General features: G+C 41.9%; 1 protein-coding gene across 2 annotated transcripts in view; it reads left to right on the forward strand.

Annotated features, from left to right (window-relative positions):
* Gemin5 (gem nuclear organelle associated protein 5) overlaps positions 1-14,448 on the forward strand; it is a 49,503-nt gene that overhangs the window by 20,974 nt on the left and 14,081 nt on the right. For both annotated transcript variants that reach the window (XM_090320882.1, XM_090320883.1), the window contains exons 14-20: positions 1,450-1,589; positions 2,840-3,011; positions 5,945-6,166; positions 7,785-7,898; positions 8,483-8,605; positions 11,120-11,215; positions 12,456-12,593. In XM_090320882.1, coding sequence (XP_090177008.1) covers positions 1,450-1,589; positions 2,840-3,011; positions 5,945-6,166; positions 7,785-7,898; positions 8,483-8,605; positions 11,120-11,215; positions 12,456-12,593 — 1,005 coding nt within the window. The remainder of the gene's footprint in view (positions 1-1,449; positions 1,590-2,839; positions 3,012-5,944; positions 6,167-7,784; positions 7,899-8,482; positions 8,606-11,119; positions 11,216-12,455; positions 12,594-14,448) is intronic.

Genomic DNA, 14,448 nt, shown 5'->3' on the forward strand with positions numbered 1-14,448 from the left:
TTTAATACTAGCTACTCAGGAGACTGAGATCTGAGGATCCCAGTTTAAAGCCAGCCTGGGCAGAAAACTCTGAAAGACACTTATTTCCAGTTAACCAACAAAAAGTCAGGAGTGGAGATGTTGCTCAAGTGGTAGAGTGCCAGCCTTGAGCAATAACACTAAGGTAGAGAGGCCTAGTTCAAACTTCATTTCTTACGTGGACACACACACAACCTACTTTCTTTTATAATCCCATGCTTGACCATTGATCAATGTTAACTGCCTTTTTTTTTTCCCTGGGGTTTGGAAGGGCAGTCCTGGAGATTGAACTAAAGGCCTAGATGTTATCCCTGAGCTTTTGTGTACAAGGCTAGCACTCTACCACTTAAGCCACAACTCTGCTTTCCAGTGTTTGGGGTAGTAATTGGAGATAAAGAGTCTCATGGACTTTAGTGCCAGGGCTGGCTTTGAACCATAGTCCGCAGATCTCAGCCTTCTGAAGAGCTAGAAGTACAGGCAAGAGCCACCAGCCCACAACTAGAAGAGCCACACACACACCCACACACCCTTTTTTTTTTTTGCCAGTCCTGGGGCTTGAACTCAGGGCCTGAGCACTGTCTTTGAGCTTTCTCAAGGCTAGTACTCTACCACTTGAGCCACAGCACCACTTCGGGTTTTTTTCTATGTATGTGGTACCAAGGAATTGAAACATAGGCTTTTTGCAAGCTAAGCAAGCACTCTACCACTAGGCCATGCTCCCAGTCCCTTATCTATTGTCCCTCCCCCATAATAAACTTCATTTTATACCTTTTAACCTAGAAAATATTAAGAAATATATTATTTTCCTTTTTTTCTTTGTTGATTGTAAGGCTTGATTTCAGGGCTTGGGCTCTGGTCCTGAGCCTCTTTTGTACTCAAAACTAGTACTCTACCACTTGAATCACAGCACCATTTCCAGCTGCTGCTGCTGCAGCTACTGCTACTGCTATTGCTGCTTCTTCCTCTTCCTCCTCTTCCTCTTCCTCCTCCCCCCTCCTCCTCCTCCTCCTCCTCCTCTTCTTCTTCTTCTTCTTTTTAATTTTTTTGAGTCCTTTGAATTCAAGGCCTGAGCACTGCGCTGGAACTTTCTCAAGGCTAACACTCTACCACTTGAGCCACAGCATCACTTCCAGCTTTTTCTGTGTATGTGGTACCAAGGAACCAAACCCAGGGCTTTGTGTATATGAGGAAAGCACTTTACCACTAGGCCACACTCCCAGCTCACTTCCAACTTTTTCTGAGTAGTTTATTGGAGATAAGAGTCTCAGGGACTTTTCTGCCCCAGCTAGTTTTAAACTGCAGTCCTTAGATCTCAGCCTCCTGAGTAACTAGGGTTACACTGGCACCTGCTTTATTATTTTCCTTTTGTTGGCTTTCAGAAGGAAATTCTGAAAATTTTGACTGTGGCCTTTCTCTATATCCTTTTCTTAGAGAGCAATCCTGAGTCTCCAGTGACCATAACAGAGCCCTACCGGACCCTCTCAGGACATACAGCCAAGATTACCAGTCTGGCGTGGAGCCCACATCATGATGGGAGATTGGTGTCTGCTTCATATGATGGAACAGCACAGGTAATGTGTCGTTAACCTCTCCTCCACCTTGAGGCTTCCTCACGGTGCATTTGAACCTAAGAATTAAGGAAGCATCAGAGAGATTATCTGAGCTCTAGAAGCCATTTTGTTTATTCTGGACTCTTAAGTCTTGTTTTTGTTTTTTGTTTTTGTGGGGTTTTTTTTGACAGTTCTGGGGTTTGAATTCAAGGCCTGGGCACTGCCCTTAGACATTTTTTGCTCAAGGCTAGCGCTCTGCCACTTGAGCCATAGTGCCACTTCCAGCTTTTTGTGTGTATGTGGCACTGAGGAATCGAACCCAGGGCTTCATGCATAGGAGGCAAACACCCTACCACTAGGCTGCGCTCCCAGCCCAGGATAAGCCTGGATTTTATACTTAGACAACACAAAATGTATTAATAAGAAGTAGCAAATTCTGCAACCTTTTTACAGATTTCATCCTGATTTACTGTGAGTACCTAGACAGAATTCACATGTTTTGGGTTGATATTTTCTTTTTTGTTTTATTACAGGGTTTAGTGCCTTTGGCTTTTTCACACAGTCTGGCATTCTTCCCATTTTGGGCCTTTTGAGGATTAATTAGAGATAAGAGTCTGATGAGCTTGAACTCAAGGCCTAGTCACTGTCTCTGGACTTCTTTTGCTCAAGGCTAGCACTTTACCACTTGAGCCATAGCACCACTTTTGCCTTTTTCTGTTGATGTAGTACTAAGGAATTGAACCCAAGGCTTTATGCATTTTAGGCAAGGGCTCTACCACTAAGCCACATTCCTAGCTCCAAAGCTCTTATTTATTTATTTTTCTCTTTTGTGAGTCATGAGTCTTGAACTTGGCCTGGGTGGGCGCTGTCCTTGAGTTCTTCAGCTCAAGGCTACTGCCCTACCCCTGGAGCTGGGTGCTGTCCCTGAGCTCTTCAGCTCAAGGCTGCCTCCCTACCTGAGCCAAGCCCTGCTTCCCATTTTCTAGTGGTTAATTTTAAATAAGAGTCTCAGGTTCTTTTGTGCCCGGATGGATTTGAACCTTGATCCTCAGATCTCCACCTCCTGTGTAGCTATGATTACAAGTGTGAGCCACCAAGTCCAGCTTTGTTCTGTTTTGTTTTTGAATAAGTAATTTATCCTCCAGGATAATAGAACAACGGTCATAGGTAATACTTGGTTATTCTGTGTTCAGCTACTTTCAAACTGATCTTTGTATGTCTCTATGTTCTTTTGTTGTTGTTCTGTCACGTGGTATTGGTGTTGGATGCAGGTGTGGGATACTCTCCAGGAAGAGCCTCTGTGCAACTTCCGAGGACATCGAGGCCGGCTGCTCTGTGTGGCATGGTCCCCGTTGGATCCAGATTGCATCTATTCAGGGGCAGATGACTTCTGTGTGTACAAATGGCTGACTTCTATGCAAGACCATTCCAGGCCTCCCCAAGGTCAGTCAGAGCATAGAGTCCATAAGAGTATGCCTAATATGCGCTCTCTTTTCCTTAGATTGACCAGAGCCATGCAAGACACTATTCATTCAGAGCCCCAGCAAGGGTGGCAAGGCCGTAGAAAAACACTGCCTGTCACCTAGAGCTTGGTGGCTAAGCATCATTCTTCACTGTAAAGTCCAAGGCTTTTTTGGGAAATAGAAAGATCCAGGACATCATGTTGTGCCAGAAAGCCAAGGAGAACTAAGGACATAGAAGCCAGCTTGAAGTGGCTGCTGCTAGTGATGAAAACTGGGACTGTTTGAACTTGAAAAGAAGTAACAGAAAAAATTTATTTCTCATTACAAAAATATTGAGTAATAGTGAGCATGACCACGTGGTAGAAACAACTAGAAACAATTAGACTATATTATAACAAATAGAAGTTGGGAGTTGATACCTCACTCAGGAGGCTGAGGTGTGAGGGTTGCAGATTGAAGCCAGCCAGGCAGGAAAGTTTATGACTCCCTTCTCTGCTAAGCTACCAAAAAAGCTGGAAGTGAAGCTGTGCTCAAGTGGTAAGAGTAATAGCCTTAAGGAAAAGAAGCTCGTGAGCGGGGGTGCCAGTGGTTCACCCCTGTAATCCTAGCTACTCAGGAGGCTGAGATCTGAGCATCATGGTCAGAGACAGCCTAGGAGACTTATCTCCAATTAAACACCAGAACATGGGAAGTGGCATTGTGACTTAAAGTGGTAGAGTACTAACCTTGAGCTGGAAGAGCTCAGGGACAGCTCCCAGGCCCAGAGTTCAAGCCTCACGACTAAACAAACAAACAAAAAAGAAGTTAACAGACAACACCCAGTCTCAGGAGCAGCACTAAAAATTTGAAAAGGTAGACATTTACATAAATTACTTGATAGGTTTACATGAAAAATTCTAAAAAAGAATATTCAGCTTTGTCTATGGTTTCCAAATACTGGCAACAGCTCAAATGCTTTTCTGCAGAGAAATTTATTACCTGTTGAACACAGTTCCTACAGTGGACTTCTACTCAGCAAAAAAAATAAATAAGCTAGAAGGTAATAGGTTAGAGGTGTGGTTCAGTTGTACTGCATAAACTTTTCATATATATAGTATGTGTAGGTGTGTATATGTATACACATACTATATATACAAACATTTGTGTGTGTGTGTGTGTGTGCACAAATGCTCACATTTCCCTGTGTTGAATGCATAGAACCAGCAAACAGAAAGAGGAAAAAAAATCCAGTTCTCTGTACTACCCTGAAAAACTAAGTACTAATAAACACAACAAAATGATAAATCTCAAAAAAATAAACTGAACAAAAGAAGCCAGTTACAAAAGATAGCATATTACTATTTAATTTCTGTTTAGATGAAATCCTATAAAAGGCAAAAGTAAACTATAGTGACAGCAGTCAGTATCAAAGACTGGGGCTCAGGAAGGAGATGTGTTTTAATACAGACATGAAAAAAAAAATTTTTTTTGCCAGTCCTGGGGCTTGAACTCAGGGCCTGGCACTGTCCTTGGACACTTTTTGCTCAGGGCTAGCCTTTGCCACTTTGAGCCACAGTACCACTTCCAGATTTTTCTGTGTATGTGATTCTAGAAAGTCAAACCCAGGGCTTCGTGCCTGCTAGGCAAGCATGCTACCACAAGGCCACAGTCGGGCCCAAGAAAGAACTTTTAGGAGTGAAAGAAATACTTTATTTTGTTTGTGGTGGCAGCGGGAGGTTACATGAGTGGATCTATGGGAATCCATCAAAATAGTAAAAAAAAAAAAAAAAAAAGTGAATCTTACAGCATTGTGATATTTTAATCTTGAGAAAGTTCAAGGACAGTGCCCAGGCCCTGAGTTGAAGTCCTAGCACTGATCGCCCCCCCCTCAAAAAAAAAAAAAACTGAACAAAGGAGGCAGTGCTGGTAGTTCACACCTGTAATCCTAGTTACTCAGGAGACTGAGATCTCAGGATTGTGGTTCAAAGCCAGCCTGGGCACAAAAGTCCCCCTGAGACTTGCAACGATTAACCACTCAGAAGCCAGAAGTAGAGCTTTAGCTGAAAATAGTAGAGCACTGGCCTTAAGCAAAAGAACTCAGGGATAGCACTCAGGCCCTGAATTCAAGTGATACGAAAGAAAGAAAGAAAGAGAGAGAGACAGAGAGAGAGAGAACAAAGCTAAAGGATACAGACTTTAAAAAGAAATGAGTGCTTGACTAAATGGTGACATAATTCATTCTCATGATAAAATGCTAAGTGATAAATATAAGTTGATGAGAATTTTGTGTAGACTCCCATTCCATATCATCTAATAAAAATGCTAGCGTATATAAGCCTTCCATAGGAAGCTGTTTCATATTGCCATCTAAAACTGAACTCATAAGAGAAAAGGTATAAATCACCATTCAGGTATTATACTGACTTCTTTTTCTTTTTTTTTTTTTTTTAGCTGGTCCTGGGGCATGTGCTTTAAATCATGTAATTCAATGTAATTCAGAGGGTTTTTGTAAAGCATTGGTAGGGAGGGGGAGGTGGGGATAGCAGTAGGAGGGGAGGGAAAATGGAAAGGCTAAATTTGGTCAAAGAATTTTTTTTTTTTCCAGTCCTGGCCTTGAGCTCAGAGCCTAAGCATTGTCCTTGGACTTTTCTCAAGGTTAGAGCTCTACCACATGTACCTCAGCACCACTTCTGGTACTGAGAAATCAAACCCAGGTACCACATACTCAGAAAAAGCCAGAAGTGGTGCTGTGGTTCAGGTGGCAGAGCACTAGCATTGAACAAAAAGTATCCAAAGACAATGCACAGCTCCTGAATTCAAGCCAAAGAAAGAAAAGCAAAAGTCTGTCGGAGTAATGTAATAAGAGTTTTGAGAACACCTAGGATCCCTTTAACCAAGTTTTTCTTACTGTGATTTTTATTTTGGGGGGGATAGGCAAAAAAAGTATTGAATTAGAGAAAAAACGGCTCTCTCAACCTAAGCCAAAGGCCAAAAAGAAGAAAAAACCTACCTTGCGCATGCCTATAAAGCAGGAGTCACTTGAGGGAAATGAGGAGACCAAGGAAAATTCAGTACCCACAGAGAATGGGGTGTCGGACCAGGAGGGTGAAGAAGAAGCCCCGGAGGCAGACTTACCCTGTGGCCTCACTTCCGTGGGTATGTGCAGAATCACCTATTTACTCACTAACCCATAAGATTTCATCATGGCAACGTACACTAAGCCAGGTCCTTGCTCAGTTTGAAACTTCTTTATCTCACCTACCTTATTTCCCACCTTTTAACTTAGGTAGTATCTTCAGTGCCTTTGGAAATCATATTAATTTTTCTTAAAACATCATTTCTCTAAAATAAATCCCCTTGAAATGTTAAAGGGAATCTGCTGGATGATTGAAATAGAAAAGGTCAAGTTTTGTTTTAAAAAAATAAAACTAGAGGATGGGGGGTGTTGGGGGGGGAGGGAAATGGGCCTACCAAGACATGTGAAAGGGTATCAATGTATGTGAATTAATGCACCTTCTATCTGGCAAATACCATGTAACCCTTTTACTAATTACAAAAATAAAAAAATAAAAAAAAAATAAAACTAGACAGAGTAACACCATGGGACAAGGTGAAATAAGGATAGTGTGTACATAGACTTTTAAGGAAAAGAGACTTAACAATGTGACATCTTCAGCCCCATCTGTTGCTTACAAATGTCTGGGCTTCAGAGCTACTGCTCCAGTGTGAACTGCAAAGTGTCACCATCTTACCTTGATCTCATTACTAGCTTTTTGTCTTATTGGGAAAAAAAAAAAAGAATTATGAACAGTTAAGCTGGGGTATAAGCTCTGAGAAGTCTGAGAGATCACTAATCTTCCATAATAATCTTCCCAGTTCAGCTTGACTCAAGGGTAGGGTGGTAGCCTTGAGCTGAAGAGCTCAGGGACAGTGCCCAGGCTGGGTTTGAGCCCTACAATTCCCCTCCCCCATACCCCCCCAAAATAATAATTTTCCCAGTTCATGAAAGAGAAAAAGTTATTATTGGGTAAAATAGCACTTTTACTCTTATACTCATTATACTATCTGGTCCTTATGGATTGTTGAATGAATAAATATATCAGATAATATAGAGTTGTTATGATTTACTTCTATTTAATCTAGAAGGAAGAAAGGAAGTGGATTTTTTTTTTAAATGATGGTCCTGGGATTGGTACTCTCTGCCTTGTGCTTTCTAGGCAAGATCTGTACCTTTAGAATCACACCTCTGACCCTATGTTGAAGTGGCAAAAAGCCATAGTCTACTCGAATCTTTGATCCTCTCTATGTATAGCTGTTGGACCCATAGCATGGGAAAATAAAGCTTCACATATTTTGGCTGCTGTATCACCAAATGGCTGCCCGTAAGGGATGCTTCCTGGAGTTGATCAGCAGATTACCTTTTCTTTCCTCCAAATCTATGCCTTTAGGATTGTGTCTCTATCATGTGCAGCTTATTCTCCATTACTAAAGTGGTTCTTTGTATAACTAAATTTGTAGTTGGCACTTGGCAATCCAAATATTAAGTGCCTGGTCACTTGAGCAGAGTTTAGATACTTTTTGTTCTCAGATACAAAGTTGAAGAGACTAGAAATTTAAATTTTTCCTTAGTAAGATAGACAAGGGACAGTTTTCCAAAGTATGCCTAGTATGGGTAAACTTGAATTTCTAAGCTTGGTAATGCTTTCTATTTTGAGAATTAGATTCTGCACAATTCTTATGTCAAGCATTGTTTTTATTTTCCCCCGTGGTTTAGATGCTAGAGAACCAATTATCTGCAGTCCGGTTTCCTCCAGCTTTGAAAAGTCAAAAGTCATTATTAATAACAAAGTTACTTTACTGAAAAAGGAACCAACTAAAGAGAAATCAGGTTAGTATCTAATAACCAAAATGTGCTCTTAAAGTTAATTAAACTATTATATGCAACTTAGAACTCAAGGATTTATGATAAAATAGGGTGGATTTTCTGCTTATGTTTTAGTTATGGGCAATAGATTTTTGTGAATGTGTGTGTTTTCCGTTTTTGTTTGTTTGCCAGTCCCGGGGCTTGAACTCAGGGCCTGGGCACTGTCCTTAGGCTTTCTCAAGGCTAGTGCTGTACCACTTCAGTCACAGCACCACTTCCAGCCTTTTCTGTGTATGTGGTACTGAGGAATCGAACCCGGGGCTTCATGCATGCTAGGCAAGCACTCTACCACTAGCCCACGCTCCTGGCCCCTGAACTGTTTTTAACATCTGATAAAATGTTTTATCGCGGTGGCTGTTGCTTCATTGATGCTACCAAGGGCATTTTGGGTATGTTGTGGACATTAACTAGATAGTTTAATGTAGGATTTAGAATCTTTGTATCTAGAGGCACAGGTCACTCTGGTACAGTGCAGTTATGCAATAGACATCCATTCCATTTTATTTCTTACCCACTTTCCAGCTTGGCATTCTTTTATTGTATTTCAGAAGCCTCGATCAAGAAGAGGAAAGCTCGGTCCATGCTTCCTCTGAGTACAAGCCTGGACCACAGGTCCAAAGAGGAACTTCATCATGACTGTTTGGTACTGGCCACTGCAAAACACTCCAAAGGTAAAGACATAAACTTTGATCAACACACATGCATCTGTGGGTTTGTATATCAATGATGCATGTTTAACTGATCATACGAGTAAAATAACATCTAAAATTAACTGTATCTACGTTCCTTTTTTTTTTTTTTTTTGCCAGTCCTGGGCTTGAGCTCAGGGCCTGAGCACTGTCCTTGGACTTTCTCAAGGCTAGAGCTCTACCACTTGAGCCTCAGCACCACTTCCGGCTTTTTTCTATGTATGTGGTGCCGAGGAATCGAACCCGGGTCTTTGTGCATGCTAGGCAAGCACTTTAACCACTAGGCCAAACTCCCGGCCCCGTTCCTTTTTTTTTTTGGTGGGTCATGGGCCTTGAACTCGGCCTGGACACTGTCCCTGAGCTCTTCAGCTCAAGGCTTCTGCCATACCCTTGAGCCAAGCCCCACTTCCTGTTTTCTGCAGGTTAAGTGGAGATAAGAGTCTCAGGTCCTTTAGTGCCCTAGCTGACTTTGAACCTTGATCCTCAGATCTCAACCTCCTGAGTAGCTAGGATTACAGGCGTGAGCTTCTGTGTCACCTCTGCGTTCTTTCGTAGCCTTTGCTCTTTGGGGTGTGGTCCTCTGCTTTATCCTTCTCAATATGAGTCTCAGAATTGGTGTGTTGGAGCTAGCTGCTGGTGGCTCACATCTGTAATTCTAGCTCCTCAGGAAGCTGAGACCTGAGGATCAAGGTTCAAAGCCAGCCGGACATGAAAGTCCATGAAACTCTTATCTTCAATTAAAACCTTGCAGAAAACTGAAAGTGGTACTAGCTCAAGTGGTAGAGCAATAGCCTTGAGCTGAAGAGTTCAGGGATAACACCTAAGCCCAGAGTTCAAGCGCCATGACCAACACACACACACACAAAAAAGAATTGGTATTGGTCTATCTGGGTATGAATCTATTCCACTGTTCTTCCCACTGATAGTCTTTAGGTAGAAAAAAAATTTTTCCTTATTGAAAATACATCCATTCAACAGTTCCTTTAAAATATGTCATGAAAGTTTTTTCTTTATGGAGGGTGTATGTTTGTTTCCTGCTTTTCAAATCATTACTTAATAACCATTGTTTTGGTATTGGGTGACTTCATTATTTTAATTCTGGATGGTTTTTTTTTTTCTTTGTTTTTGTTTTTCCTATACTCATAGTTGATCTCAGGGTCTCATACTAGCTTACTTTCCATGCTTAGCCTGCACTCTACCACTTGAGCCATACCTACAGTCTAGCTTTTTGCTTGTTAATTTAAGATGGAGTTTGTTTGCTTCTTTGCCTGGGCTAGCTTTGAACCACCATTCTCCAGATCTAGGCCTCCGAGTGGCTAGTATTACCATTTGCCACCAGTGAGTGCCTAATTAAATTTTATGTTTTCAAAAGGGTGACAGGTAATAAAATGGAAATCATAATATTATAAAATGTAACTTCTTCCCACCCCCTTATGCCTTTGCCCCTTCTTCCTACAGGCCACCCTATTACAAGATTCTAGTGTCTTGTCAGAGGCATAGAAACTTGTAAACTTGTATATGTGCTTTTTTTTTTTTAATAATGACTTCATTGTGGAGTTTTACAGTAATTTTATAAATTACAATATATATATTTATACTGGATCCTCTGTTGAAAATACAAACTTTTTAGCCGGGCACAGTGGCGCACACCTGTAGTCCTAGCTACTCAGGAGGCTGAGATTTGAGGATCCCAGTTCAAAGCTAGCCCGAGACAGAACTAAAAAGTCCGGGAGACTCATCTCTAATTAACCACTAGAAAATCGGAAATGGTACTGTGGCTCAAAGGGTAAGGATAGCGTCCAGGCCCAGAGTTCAAGTCCCATGACCAACAAAAAAGAAAGAAAGAAAATGCAATTTTTTGAAAATCAGAGAGTAAAAATTGAATCCCAGGTCAGGAACATGGCCTAGTGGTAGAGTGTTTGCCTGTCATGCACAAAGACCTGGGTTTGATTCCAGATACATAGAAAAACCAGAAGTGGTGCTAAGGCTCAAGTGTTAGAATGCTAGCTTTGCGGAAAGCCCAAGGATAATGCTCAGGCCCTAAATTCAAGCTCCAGGACTGGCAAAAAAAAAAAAAAAAAAAAAAATTACATTTTCACATTTGAGTTTTAGGGATTTGTTGTTTTTGTTTTTTGGCTTTTGAGGTGTGAGTGGGCCGGTTCCCAGGGTTTGAACTCAGGGCCTGGAGGCTTTTGTTTCAAATTTATTTGCTCAAGGCAGTCACTCTACCATTTGAACCATATCTCTACTTCTAGTTTTTTGCTTCTTAATTGAAGATAAGAATCTTGAAGGTTTATTTGAGCATTGGAGTTGGCTTTAAACTGTGATACTCAGATCTCAGCAGCTAGATTTATAGGTATGAGCCACAAACCCCTGACTATATTTTGCTTCCTTTGTAACCAAAACAAGTATTTCTGTTGGGGTAAACAAGGGCAATATAGGCTATGTGTATATAAATATATAGGTATATATATGTTTGTCATTTTAAATGTACAGAGCGAAATGAGGATGTGTCTGCTGATCTTGAGGAAAGATTTCACCTGGGGCTTTTCACAGACAGGCCTACCCTGTACAGAATGATTGAGACTGAAGGTGAGACAAATCCAGTCATCTTCTCATCCAATATGTATGTTCTGTGGTATTGTCATGGTTACTTGTGTGTGTGTGCTCTAGGCTTAAATTCAGGGCTTATACACTGCCCCTTAGCTTTTTCATTCAAGGATTAACTACCATTTGAACCAAGCTTGACTTTGTGCTTTTTGCAGAGCATAGAGGTAAGAGTCTCATGGACTTCTCTGGGCTGACTTTGAATCCTCAGATCTCAGCCATAGCTAGGTAGGATTACAGGCATAAATCACCAGCACCCCCCTTTTCTTTTTTCTTTTCTTTTTTTTTTTTTTTTTTTTGGTCAGTTGTGGGGCTCAGACTCTGGGCCTGGATACTGTCCCTAAGCTCTTCAGCTCAAGGCTATTTTGCCTTACCCCTGGAACCACAGCACCACTTCTGGTTTTCTAGTGGTTAATTGGAGATAAGAGTCTCACGGACTTTAGTGCCCAGGCTGGCTTTGAATCGTGATCCTCAGATCTTAGCCTCCTGAATAGCTAGGATTACAGGTATGAGCCACTGTGCCTGTCTCATATTTTTTTTTCCTTTGCTTTTTTAAAACCTTTTCGCTTTTTTTCTTTTTGCCAATCCTGGGACTTAAACTCATGGCCTGAGCACTATCCTTGGGCTTTCTCAAGACTAGAGCTCCCACTTGAGCCACAGCACCACTTCTGACTTTTTCTATGTACCTGGTACCGAGGAATCAAGCCCTGGTCTTCATGCATGCTAGGTAAGCACTCTACCATAGGCCAAGCTCCTGGCCCCAAAAATCAACTCTCTTTTTTTGCCAGTGCTGGGGCTTGAACTCAGGGCCTGAGCACTGTCCTTGGGCTTTTTTTTTTTCTCAAGGCTAGTGGTCTGCCACTTGGGCCACCACACCACTTCCAGCTTTTTTCTATGTATGTGGTACCAAGGAATTGAACCCTGGTCTTCATGTATGCTAGACAAGCACTCTACCACTAGGCTAACTGCCCAGCCCCCCGCACCTACCTTTTTATAGTTACTTTTACAACTTGCATTTTCATACATATTCCTCATACCCTAAAAAGTCACTCCTAACTAACAAGATGTGAGGAAAGAAGTTGAGTTGATAAATTACCAAATGGCTTTTATCCCCATTACGATAATTCTGGTAGGAAACATAATTCCTCTTTCACTTTGCCTTCTTTTTCTAGAAGTCATTGAAATGGTTTTTAAACTTCACTCAAATATTATCTTTTCCAAACAGGGAAAGGTCACTTGGAAAATGGCCACCCTGAACTATTTCACCAGCTGATGCTTTGGAAAGGAGATCTAAAGGGTGTCCTTCAGACGGCAGCAGAACGAGGAGAGCTGACAGACAATCTTGTGGCTATGGCACCAGTAGGTATGTTCTCAACAAACACACAGACATCTCTAGGCTATATGTTCACTAGCTCTTAGTGGTACCAATCTTAATCATATAATTAAATATAAGTACAGTTACAGGCTGGGTGCCAGTGGCTCATACCTGTAATCCTAGCTACTCAGGAGGCTGAGATCTGAGGATCAAGGTTAAAAGCCAGCCCAGGCACAAAAGGACCTGAGACTCTTACCTCCAGTTAACCTATAAAAACCAAGAAGTGTGGCTTGGCTCTAGGGGTATGGCAGAAGCCTTGAGCTGAAGAGCTCAGGGACAATGCCCAGTCTGAGTTCAAGCCCCATGACCTCCCCCTCCCCCCCCAAAAAAGTGAACCTTATGTATACACACTATATTACTAAATCTGCATACCAATAGCTCTTTTTAATAACCATTCCTTCGGTTTAGGAACTCGTCCACTTCACAAGATCACCATCAGTCTTTCCAAGTAGTCCCCCATGACCCAATTACCATCCACTTGTGCTCTCTTCTCCCCCCTCCTCCCATACACACACACACACTTAAAAGACTCCAGCACTTTAGCATGGCTACTCAAGAACACAAGCATCCAGATCTGAGGGACAAAGCATAGCATGTGTAAACATCATGCTGACCAATAAACGCATACAATTTTTAACATACCTGTAACCTGCACTTATCAGTTACTTGTTTTTGTTTTTTAAGATAAGAGTCTCACATGGTCTTTAGTGTCCAGGCTGGCTTTGAACAGCAATTAGTGCATTCTGACACAGAATAGAGCTCTGAGGGCTAAGAGATGAAGTGTATCAGGAAATGAGTACCCAACAGAATATTACTACTTTTTTTTCCCCCCTCTCTTTTTTCCCCTCTCTCTCTCTCTTTTTTTTTTTCTTTGTGGGCCATGGGGCTTGAACTTGGCTTGCGTGCTGTCTCTGAGCTGTTCAGCTCAAGGATACCAGTCTGTCCATGAGCAAGCCCCACTTGCCGTTTTCTAGAGGTTAACTGGAGATAAGAGTCTCAGGTCTGTTTGTACCAGGCTGGCTTTGAACCTTGATCCTCAGATCTCATCCTCCTGAGTACCTTGGATTATAGGCGTGATCCACCGCATCCAGCCCCCTTTCTTTTTTTTCCTTTTTATTATTTTCTCTTTTGCCAGTGCTGGGACTTGAACTCAAGGCTTGGACTGTCCCTGTCCCTGACTTGGTCTTTTTTTTTTTTTTTTTTTTTTTTTTTTTGCCAGTCCTGGAGCTTGAATTCCAGGCCTGGGTCCTGTCCCTAGGCTGTTTTTTTGCTCAAGGCTAGCACTCGACCATTTGAGCTATAGCACCAGTTCTAGCTTTTTCTGTTTCTGTGGTACTGAGGAATCAAACCCAGAGCTTCACATTCCCAGCCTTGTCCTAGAGATTTTGTGCTCAAGACTGGCTCTACCACGTAAGCCATAGCTTCACTTCCCAGCTGTTTGGAAGTTCATTGGAGATAAAGAGTCTCACGGGCTTTCCTGCACAGGCTGGCTTCACACCTTGATCCTCAAAGAGTCCAGCCTCATGAACCAGCAGCGTCTGGCTCGTGTTATTTAACTGTTGACCCTGAATATAACAGCATGCAGCGCAAGAAACATGGTATCATCAACACTGCTGTCTCGCCTCATTCTCCTTCCTGATTGCTGGTGGCAATTGATTACATCAGCCAGCACTGTCACTTTCCTTAGCTGCCATACCTTTTTGTGTCCTTTGACCTGTTTAAAACCTTTTATACAAGGAAACAATGTATGTTTTAGAATGTGAGAATGGGGAGAGGAATTCATCAGTAAATGTTCTGCTTCTTTTAGTGATCCTAAACTAGGCAGTTTTAACCCAAACATGCC

This window comes from Megascapheus bottae, chromosome 29 (assembly GCF_031878675.1).
Source record: "Megascapheus bottae isolate mThoBot1 chromosome 29, mThoBot2.hap1, whole genome shotgun sequence".
In the NCBI taxonomy this organism is placed as follows: Eukaryota; Metazoa; Chordata; class Mammalia; order Rodentia; family Geomyidae; genus Megascapheus; species Megascapheus bottae.